An 11744-nucleotide genomic window follows, 5' to 3' on the forward strand; every position below is an offset into this window, starting at 1 on the left:
TGTCTAGGAAGCCATAAAAAACATCCACTGATTTCTACATTGGCATATCATTGTAAGTAGGGATTGTCCGAACCCTCCGAGGTTGGGGTTTGTATGAACCCGAACGCTCGGCATCAGACTCCCGCTGTCTGCCCGCTCCGTGGAGCAGGTGGATACAGCGGGAGGACCGCCTGGAAAAGTGGGATACAGCCTATGGCTATGGCTATATCCCAGTTTTCCAGGCGGTCCTCCCGCTGGATCCGCCCGCTGCACGGAGCGGGCAGACAGCGGGAATCATTACCGAGAGTTCGGGTTCGTACGAACCCGAACCGAACTTGGTTCGGACCATCCCTAATTATAAGTAATGCCATGGGGCAATAACCATTTTATGCACATTGTGACTATATTGGCCACTAGGTGTCTCACTTTGCTGCAAGCTGCATTCCACTGGCTGTTAGGGGAACTGCATCTCTAGCAGCAGGGACACCAAGACAGAACAAAGGAAGTGGGGGAGGTGCTTAGCAAATGCTTTGTATAGGAGTGAGGGAGAAAGTTTGGGCTGTATACCTGCAATCTCTGAGCCTGTCTGCCTCCTTCAGAGAGTCCATGTCTGGCATAAAAGGTTAATCGATACTTCCCTCTCATCTCTACCTCTCATGGTTTTGGGCAGTTGTTTCCTGTTTTAAGGGGTTATGCAGCAAAAATATTTTTCCTTCAAATCAACTGGTTTCAGAAAGTAATATAGATATGTAATTTACTTCTATTTAAAATTCTCGAGTCTTCCAATACTAATCAGCTGCTGTATGTCCTACAGGGAGTGGTGTATTCTTTCTAGTCTGACACAGTGCTCTCTGCTGCCACCTCTGTCCAAGACAGGAACTGTCCAGTGTAGTAGCAAATCCCTATAGAAAATCTCAGAGAGCACTGTGTCAGACTGAAAAGAAAACAACACTTCCTGCAGGACATACAGCAGCTGATAAGTATGGGAAGACCAACAAAACCCAGTTATCACTGAACTCAAGGAGAACAGTGAAAAAAAAAAGGCTCCACGGACTCCTGTTTTACATAAGTATGGGAAGACTTCAGATTTTTGAATAAAAGTAAATTACAAATCTAAATAACTTCCTGAAACCAGTTAATTTAAAAGAAAAAGATTTTCACTGGATAACCCCTTTAAATTTAAAGTGCTCCCACTATTTTATATACACAGTGCCGCCTTCTAAATGTAAATCTTCCCCTTCCTTTAGTCTTCAGACTGACAGGTTGACATGATTATAAACAGGCTCAGTTCAGTACCCTGTACTTCTTTTCTGTGCTACTGCTATTTCGTGTATTCTGCTCACACAGCACCCCACAAAGCCAGTCCATAAGTAACCCCCTCTGCCTCCACATGCAACCCATAGTAGTGTACTGTGTAAATCATCCCCACACCATGCAGTCTGTTCAGTCCAGTGCACTTTCCCCAACACTTTGTCCTGACCTAGCAGATAGGACAAAGTGCTGCCCTATGATCAGACAGACAAGTAAGGGAAAGGAAGTCCTGTGGGTGTACTGCTGCCAAAAAGCCCAGCTCTACTGCCACCCCCCTGAAATTAAGACAATGAGGAATATCTGACCACCATTAAAGGGGATTTCAGGAGCTCCGTAACAGTAGTGAGATCACTAACACAAAAAAACTATACAGGTTTTTAAAAATCTTTGTAAGTCCAGGTACTATGAAGGGACTGTCTTCTAGGGGAGCTCCTATATCACATTGCCTGTAGTGTCTGCTGTAAATAATAATACTTAGAAGGAAATTGAGCAGAGCGAGGTCTGCGCTGACACACTAGGTTTGGAGAATTCGACTATGAAGAGAGGAAAAAGTGCTCCTCTGTGGGACATGATATAACAGTGAGAAATAATGGCCAGCTGAACACAAGCCTTGCCCGAGGAAGTCATCAATGGGACTTCAAACACATTGGATAATAAAAAGTTTTACTACAGCTTTAGAGGGAGAATGTTATTTCCACGCTATCTATATGTATCTCATGCTACACGGTAAAGCACTCTTCATTTCGGAGAGCTGGCCCATGGGGATACACAGCAGTGACTATGGCCCATGTTGACTTTTGGTTGCCGTTGAATTTACTGCCACGTAACTTTAATGTTTCCCTATGGGGAGGAAATCATGGGCCACTAGCAAGCGTACTGCCAATGGCATAATAGATTTGGAGCACAACAGGCACAATATTGTATATGGCTGTGGCTGGTGCAAAATGTTTAAATCCAAAAACAGGAAGGTTCAGGTGTCTAAGACCCCACTTATGGCTATACTAGAATAGATATTCCTATCAGGGTGGGTTAATAGCCATCTAGCCATAACCACAGTGTAGGTGATGCCAATGTAACTGAAAATAATTCAACATTTGCGCAGGGACAAACGCAGTGTGTGTGTGAACAGAGTCGTGTTTGGCCATACACGTATTACACATCCTAACAAAAAAATTAGAGTGGAAATGCTTACATTATGCGCCAAATTTATTCAAGCAGCTCATGTTGTTTCATACATATGGCGCATGGCATTCTGAAACAAACTGCACCAGAATGCATGCACATTTTCAATGGGTAACCCGTAATCCCACTGTATTTTACTTTGTTTTTATTACTCTGAAGCCACAGCTTTTGTTATAGTTCATGGTTCATAATAACTGTTCAGATGGCTTCAGAGCTGAAATCTACCAGCTTCACCTGCTGGAATGTATATAAATGTAATGGTGCGTTATACGCGGAGCGATTATAGTTTACATTTTCGCAATAACGATCGCATTTAAGCCATAATCAGCTCATGTAAACAAAGGGAGCGATCAAGCGACGAGCAAGAAATCGTTCATTGTGATCTTTCAATATATTCTCAAATCGTTGTTGGCTAAAAATTTGCAGATCGCTTTGTGTAAACAGTCTTTCAAAGAATTACCCTACGTGTGAGATGGGCTTGAGCGATCTTAAAAACGATCGCAATAACGATTTTTCTAACGATGTATTCATCTAAACGCTGATCGTTATAGAAACCAAATTGTGGCTCTAAAATCGTTAAACGATCGATTGGGCGAATTATTGCTTTGTGTAAACGGACCATGAGGTGGCTCAATATCGGTGCAGGCTGACAGATGGCTATATGACATATACTCACTCTTATCAGGTCATAAAGGCCAGCTGAGGAAGCTGAAGAAGTGTATATGGGGCTTATCAACAAGTGGCCCCTTTATGAGCCAGTGCTGCAAAGACTCCAGTTCTGATTCAACATCACCAGGTACTACCAGGTGGCTACCCTTTGTATTACTAGAGTTCTTTGGCAGCCATTGTAAGGGAAATGAGTGGCTAATTGTTGCCTATTGCAATGATAACAGGTGGCTGACAGGGTGTAAAGAAGCAGGACCTGCAGCTATCAGCTGACTGCCAGGATAGACAAAGGGAATGCAACCTGTAAATGTCTTTGATTTTCCATTTTTGCAGTACAGGGGTCATTCCTGCTGCATCAAACTAACTAAGACATGTTCTACATAATGTTAGATTACCATCCTCATCATCCACTCCCATAGGCTTTTTATTACCATTCATTATACTATCACAAATGTAAACATGACCTCTACGGTACTACCATAATAGTGGTTTGACTGCTATGTGTATTGTAACCTTCCCTAGGAAAAGATAGCTTCCTCCTGGAGGAGGGCTCATTTACATACTATTTTCCCACGGATTACAGCTTGAAAATAAGTCTCCATACACCATGTATCCTCAATGAGAAGCAGCACCCCCTCCGCTATGGTAGTGAATAATATGTCCCTGTGAGTTACACTACACACAACACGCACGTGGATCCTGACCTGGAATACCTAAAAAGCTTTCGTTTGTTTGTAGAACGACTAGTCACAGGATATGATAAGTATCAGCAAATTCCAATATAGACAATCTTCTGATCAGGTTCTGTTCTATTCTATTAAATATGTCTTTCTATAGTTCTATTCTCAGTCCTGAAATTCTAATTCAACCTGTTGAGTGAAAGCGAGCTGAGAAAGCCAAACCCCCATCTAGTCCTGAGCGTGATGGGAGTTGTAGTTGTTCAACAGCGGGACATTTAAAGGTTGGCAAACAATGGACAACACAATAAGATTTCCCATTGAACACAGTAGCAAACAACCCAAAATATAGGTGTCAGCTGCTAAGTTCTAGGTTCAATAGATAAACAGCATAGAAGAAAAATACTAGAGAACTTAACTTCCTAGTGGTCCAGAAGTACGAAGCTTTACAGCAGGGATGGGGAACCTTCGGCCCTCCAGCTGTTGCAAAACTACAATTCCCATCATGCCTGGACAGCCAAAACTTTAGCTTTGGCTGTGCATGCATGGTGGGGATTGTAGTTTAGCAACAGCTGGAGGGCTTGAGGTTCCCCATCCGTGCTTTACAGGCATCATGGGAAAACCTTAAAGGGTAACTCCAGCTATTTTATTTCTTTCAAAACAACTGGTGTTAAAAAGTGCCAGATATTAGTAATTTGCTTCTATTAAAAAATCTCAAGTCTTCCAGTACTTATCAGCTGCTGTATGTCCTGTATATCTATGTCTATGACATACAGCATCTGGAAGACTTGAGTTTTTTTTTTTTTTATAGAAGTAAATTATACATTTCTGGCATTTTCTGACACCAGTTGATTTGAAAGAAAAAAAAAATATTTAACTGGAGTTGCCCTTTAAGAGGCTGCAACAAGTATCTTCTGTGGACAAACAATAGCATAGGTTGTTTACCCAGTTTATTATCTTATTATTAAATATGGAAACTACCACAAGATACAAAGTCTCTTCAGGGTCAAGCTTCAGACAAGGTGCCCATATGCTTAGTATTATGAACACGACATCCTATGGATCACAACTTTTCCTGGTGGTAAATTAAATTCGCTCACATACACAAAGACTGACCCCAGGAAATTGGAAATTCTGATGGTTATGAATGGGGCTATAGAAACAATGATGTCACTGGTCGCATCTGGGCTTGTTTTTAGGAACATTTAAAAATTTGAGATTTCGATGGGGTCCAGCACTTAGTACAGCCAGAATTTTCCGAAATCACCGCTTCCGTAATGAAGGGAAGATAATATAAATATTATGATATAATTACATTATATATTATAAAAAAAAAAAAAAAAAAACATGGAAACCGGTCGTCTATGAAACAGTCTTCTTACGAAAACTTTTACTTTCAAAGTCAAGAATAGCATGATAATCAGATAAGTATCTATTGCTATCTAACGCTGCAGTACTCCATCATCAAGATGTTGACCTTCCAATCCATTAAGATCAGTAGCCTTGGCTGCAAGGTTCTTTCACACTACCCTCCCCCTTAGCAGGTGCAAAACAATTTATATTAAAGATTTTCACCACCACATAGTGGAATAGAAACATTGTAGTAAAAGTAACAGTGTAACCTAGTCCTGGCTCCCCTATGACAGCAGCAGTTGCCATCTTCCTACTTGTTGCTTATATTTGCCCTCTCCACCTGCCAAACAGAAAGTTGCATGTAACCCAAATGGGCTTGGATATAAGAGACATTCAACCCCATATTCCGGGTACTGGATGGGGGAAGGAGGACGGAACAGAAATAGACTAAAATCCTTATAGGAAATATGGTGGAGGAGCAAGATGCTGAAGGCTTAGTATGATGGTGGCTCCTAAAAACTTTACACATCTACTCGAGCGTAGTATGTGTGTAAGTGGGACGGAAAGTCAATAGCGACCAATGGCAGCTGGGATATATACGGTATTACTGTATGATGATATATAGCAATAAATGGATGCCACAATACACATAATAAGAGTATACACGATACCTAATATCACTGCTAGCGCTCAACTTATTTTAGGGGGTAAACACAATCCCCCCTCTTTATTCCAGGTCTCCATGCTCAGCCGTGGGCGCGCTAGCATTATTTTCTCTATTAGACGGTCCAAGAGAAGAAGACGGGAGAATATTACTGCATGATGGGCGGAGAGAGATTGGATGGAGGATTTTTCAGTAATGGATAAAGGGTGGGCAAAGGCTTTGCAGGGAGTGCATCTGCGTGATGGACATGGAGCCCGAGAGAAGTATTTCCTCCGTTTTTGTTCTCCAAATGCAAACACTGCCCTCTTGGTTCGGAGCTGTGCCAGAACAGTTGCAGCTTCAATCTCTAAAGAATCACGAACGACCCGAATAAGGAGGCACGAGAGCAGCGAAAACAACACCCCCACCCCCCCAAAGGCAGGCCGTCCTAAATGTATACTACATGAGCCCATCATCCTTATGCTGCAACATATGAAGGACTTTCCCATCCATATAAAGCTAAAGCGCTGGATAGGAAGGAAAGGGAGAGCTGGATATCTAAAGAGAAGGGACATGGAGAGCAGCTGGAGCGAGCCGCTCTGCAGACACTTCACCGTACACATTACACAACCATCAGGGATCGAAAAAAGAGGGAGTCAGACTGCGGAAACACAACTGGAATGAACAGCAGAGGGGGGGGGGGGGGGGCTGTGGTTTATCTCAGCCAGGCACAGATACACTAGCAAAACAAGCCACATACTGGAATGAAAAGATTCCCAATGAACAATACTGGGATTTAAGTCTGCACATACATTACCCTCCCCCAGCCAAAAAAAAAAAAGAAAAAGCAGCCCCCTGCTGGACTCAGTCCTCCCCATTTATACCCAGTGCCCCCAGAGGGGGGGGGGGGTCAAGCAACAGTTGGAAATCAATCACACTTAAACCTGAAAAGTAAATAGAGCTTTCCCTCCGCAGACTGGCACTGACACGGCTCTATCACCCATAGAAACACCCAGAACATGCCACAATGCTACAGGCTCCAAGTTCTGCACAAATAACACATTTAATTCATTGAAATAGAAGATATGATGCATAAGAGATGTATACGCCATTGTATATAGAATCCGGAGTGGAGGGAACATACGTCTACAACCCCCCCCTCCCCTCCCTCATGCAGAGCTGAGCACATTCATACGTTCTACATGGTACTACGCAGTGATTTATCCCTCTCACCATCACTACACGCTTACAGATAGGGATACAGCACGTCAATGGGACGGAGAACACCCAAATCTAGCAGGCTATAAAGCCGGAGGGGAAATCAATGTAAAAGCCCAAAGTCTCCCCAGAGCCCCCAATCCTTGGCCATCAGTGATCCACCTCAGGAGATAAGATGGTCTACCACGTCCTACACATCCACTCCTGCCATGCAACAAGTGGATGCTTAGAAGACAGGGTTAAAGAGTGTGGGCATCTCATTGCCTTCCCCTGTACCAGCTCTCTATTCTCTCTCTACTCTCCCCATCTCTCTCTCCCTTCTGTTCCCGCTTTCCCTCCCTTCTCTCTCTCCATTCCCTTTTGTTCTTCTGCTTTCATCTTCTTTTCCTCTCATCTCCCTGATCCTTCCATCTCTCTTTCATGTGGAATCTCTCTCCTCTCCAGCTACCCCCCCCATCACATGATTTACCTCTTACCCTCTACTTCAACCCCAACATTCTTCAACCCCTAATTGTACCCAATGCAACACAATTCCACACCCCCCATTGTAAGCGGAGTATGCCATCCCTGGTACACTACACCTGGATGGATCTGTGACACCTTTCATCCATTGCACTGACTCTCTTCACCCAACACCCATCTACTACTATGAACCCCTTGGTTGTGGCCAACGCTCTGCCCCCTCCACATTACAGATTGATACCCTCATTTTACTCTCCACTTCCTGTACACCACCCCACAATTACCCTCTTTCCCAGTTCTCTACCATGGTTGCCCCATCATTGACCTTCCTGCTGAGGTGCCCCTCTCCCCAAAACCATAGGCATACTTTGCCCCTTTCTTATACCCAACTCCCCCCCCCCACCCTCTTTCCTCTCCTCCCATATACCCTGCCTATGCCCTCTCTACCACTGCCTGTGCTGCCAGCCCCTGCCTCCTTCTCACCTTATGGTTCTAGTCATTTTTTCCACATCGCCCCCTCTCCAGTATTTGGTGATATCAAATCCCCCCTCTTATCCCCTCTTATCCCAACTCCTTTCCCTCCATCTCTCCCCTCACTTGTGCCTCTCCCTGCATCCTCCTCCCCTCCATGCAGTCACTCTTTTCCCTCTCCATCCCCTCTCATCCTTCTCTCTCTTGTAGAATTTAATCTCTCCCTACATCCATCTCTCCCTCCTCCAAGTTGTGGTTTCTCTCTCTCTCCATCCCCCTCTTTCTGGTTAGCTTGTCCTCTCTCCCCATCCCCTTCTTTCCTCTAGGTTGCTAACTCTCTCTGTATCCCCCTCTTTTATAGTATCCTATCCCTCTCCATCCGCCTGTTCTCCTCTCTCCAACAGACTGCTCTCTATCCTTCTCTCTATACAGTGCTTACTCTCCCTGCATCCCTCTCTTGCAGAGTACTCTCTCTTATCTTCCCTCTCTTCACTCCTCCAGGTTGCTCTCTCTCTCTCATAATATACTGTCCCTCTCATCCTTCCTCTCCCCTCTCCTCCTGGATGCTCTCTCTCCCAATGTGTTCTGTATCTCTTATCCTCCCCCTCTCCTCCAGGTTGCTCTCTTTCTTGCAGAGTGTTCTCTTTCCCCATCTAGGTTTCCCTCTCTCTCCTAGTGTGTTGTCTCTCTGATCCTCCGGGTTGCTGTCTCTTTCTCTCTTGCAGAGTGCTCCCTCTCTCCCCCAGGTTGCTGTCTCTTTCTTGCAGAGTGTTCTCTTTCCCATCCAGGTTTCCCTCTCTCTCCTAGTGTGTTCTGTGTCTCATGCTCTCCCTCTTCTCTCTCATCCTCCAGGTTGCTATTTCTCTCTTGCAGAGTGTTCCCTCTCTCCTCCAGGTTGCTGTCTCTCTCTCTCTCTCTCTTGCAGAGTGTTCCCTCTCCCCTCCAGGTTGCTGTCTCTCTCTCTCTTGCAGAGTGTTCCCTCTCTCCTCCAGGTTGCTGTCTCTCTCTCTCTCTTGCAGAGTGTTCCCTCTCTCCTCCAGGTTGCTGTCTCTCTCTCTCTCTCTCTCTTGCAGAGTGTTCCCTCTCTCCTCCAGGTTGCTGTCTCTCTCTCTCTCTCTTGCAGAGTGTTCCCTCTCTCCTCCAGGTTGCTGTCTCTCTCTCTCTTGCAGAGTGTTCCCTCTCTCCTCCAGGTTGCTGTCTCTCTCTCTCTCTTGCAGAGTGTTCCCTCTCTCCTCCAGGTTGCTGTCTCTCTCTCTCTCTTGCAGAGTGTTCCCTCTCTCCTCCAGGTTGCTGTCTCTCTCTCGCAGAGTGTTCCCTCTCCAAACCAGGTTGCTGTCTCTCCCTCTCCTCTCTCCCAGTGTGTTCTGTCTCATGCTCCTGGTTGCTGTCTCTCCCTCTTGCAGAGTGTTCCCTCTCTCTCTCTTGCAGAGTGTTCCCTCTCTCCCTCGCAGAGTGTTCTTGCTCTCATCCTCTCTCTCTCTCTCTCTCCTGCATTCCTCCGTCTCTCTCCCGCTCCCCCATCTCTTCCCGCTCCCGGCTCGCTCCCTGCACTCTCCCTCCGGATCCCTGCGCTCGGAGTGCCGCTCGCAGCCGCCCATTGTCCTACTATCCGCCGGCATCCGCGTCTCCCCTGCGGCCGTCCCCGTCCTCTCCCCGTCCTCCTCCCCTTTCTCTCGATCCCCGGTACCTTGCTGGAGTAATCCGGCTCGGAGCCCGCTGATCAGGAGAAAGAGGCGGAGAGCGGCTCCGGGCTGACTCGCCATGTTCGGCACCTGCTTCACTCTGCAGCCTCTGCTCGGCGATAATCACATGCTAATCATATGCTAATACATTCAAAAGCAGGCCGGCACAACTCGGGAGGACACGCCTCCTCTCCCCGCCCACTGACGTTGGAGCTGGTCGTGTCCGTGACGTCACTGTGCTCTGTGAACTGCTCTAACCACGTGTGTGAGAGAAAGTAACAAACGGAGGGAGGAGTGGGCGGGGTCAGGGGGAGGATGGGCTGCAAAGGGGCGTGGTTAGTGGAGGATGGGCTGTAAGCGCTCCCATAACACACAGCACAATCACTGCCGGCAGATAGCGGGGACCACGGCGCTGTGTCAGCGAGAAGGAGGCATGGTGCAGGGCCGTGTGTGCCCGGGAACATGCATGTTACTAGTCCTAGGAAGACTGTGTGGCGTTCTCCAGCTTCTCCTCAGAAGTAGAGACTGCAGGAGTGGCGCGTGTATGAGTCAGCGTGCTGCCCCCTCTCCCGCCCTCATGGATGGCGCCCCCTGCCGGCTGCACATTACACACTCATCCTCACTGATATACAGGACAAGTGCAGCAAGTCCTCTCACCTCTCTGTGTTATTCCTCCTGGACGTGTGGATAAATTGCCAATGGGGTGTTACCAGTTGGGGGGGTGTCCTTGTATACTGACCCCGCCCCCTCAGCACTGACAGTACCAGACTGTAGAGGGACAAGGCGAAACATCCTGGTGTCATGTATACATCATTTCCAGGAGTAGTAACAGAGGAATGGACCCAGGCATGATGGGAATTGTAGTTTTGCAACAGAGGACCGAAGGTTCCCCATACCCGATATAGACACATAGGGGGACATTTAGGAGACGTCTGCCAGGGAGAAGATGCAGATTTGCCCCTTCTCCTTGGCGTACGCCTGCCGTATGCCCCACTCGCCCACTGGGGGGTGACAAGGTGGGGAGGAGGTGTGGCCTCCTCCCACGCCTCAGTCAGCATGATTTACGCCTGCTCGCTTTAGTACGCAGGTTTGGGCATGCGCCTCTTACTGAATCCTGCTGGGGAGAAGGGGGCGGGGCCTAATATACAAGTACGCCGGTCTTCTTAAAGGGGTTATCTAACGCTACAAAAACATGGGCACTTCCCCCCTACTGTTGTCTCCAGTTTGAGAAGCACTGCTGTAGAAGATACCTATGCTTGTCCAGAGTGGCCGTAGATATTGAGGCGTAAATCAGGAATAGGATTGACAAGTCCCCCTGATATACCCTGCCCACAATGCATTCAACTAAAGTCAATAAGGGAGATTTATCAAACGTGGTGTAAAGTGAAACTGGCTCAGTTGCCCCTAGCAACCAATCAGATTCCACCTTTCAATTTCCAAAGAGTCTGAGGAATGCAAGGTGGAATCTGATTGGTTGCTAGGGGCAACTGAGCCAGTTTAACTTTACACCATGTTTGATAAATCTTAAAGGGGTTTACTTAAAGGGGTTGTCCTGGCAAAAAAGAAATAATGGATAGCAGGCGTTGCTGTAAACACGCTCACTTGTCCAGTGCAAGTGCAACACCCCATTCCCCCCACCCCACTAGTCTCCCCTATATCCCGATTCCTTTGATGTCACAACACTACAGGAATTGCCCACTCAGCCCCTGAATAGCCATAGAGGTCTGGCTAAGCCCAGAGCAGCACCTACTCCTCTCTGCTCTGCCTATGGCATCATCAGTGTTGGGGAATGGGCGCTGGACTGAATAGGCCTACAGTGTGCAGGGGGATGATATACAGTATTTAGTATTCTCTGGGACACATTTGTGAGCATGCTCTGTGGGCTTATTCCACAGGAGAGGGGAGCACTGATTTGTGCACCAGTTATTGTGTGTACCTCTGTTATCTATATACTGCTGTCACCTGACTGGTTGGTAAGCAGCAGGGGCGTAGCTAATGTCTCTTGGGCCCTGGTGCAAGAGGTCAACTTGCCCCCCCCCCCCCCCCCCTTACCACATACTGACTAACACAACCGCTGCTACTGAATAAAATCCTCTGTAC

General features: G+C 46.8%; 1 protein-coding gene across 4 annotated transcripts in view; it reads right to left on the reverse strand.

Annotated features, from left to right (window-relative positions):
* The window catches only part of CADM1 (cell adhesion molecule 1), a 211444-nt gene extending 201560 nt beyond the window's left edge, over positions 1-9884 (reverse strand). For all 4 annotated transcript variants that reach the window (XM_069947024.1, XM_069947023.1, XM_069947022.1 and 1 more), the window contains exon 1: positions 9650-9884. In XM_069947024.1, coding sequence (XP_069803125.1) covers positions 9650-9725 — 76 coding nt within the window. In that variant the 5' untranslated portion in view covers positions 9726-9884. The remainder of the gene's footprint in view (positions 1-9649) is intronic.
* Positions 9885-11744: the final 1860 nt, after the last annotated feature.

This window comes from Dendropsophus ebraccatus, chromosome 12, assembly GCF_027789765.1.
Source record: "Dendropsophus ebraccatus isolate aDenEbr1 chromosome 12, aDenEbr1.pat, whole genome shotgun sequence".
NCBI lineage: Eukaryota > Metazoa > Chordata > Amphibia > Anura > Hylidae > Dendropsophus > Dendropsophus ebraccatus.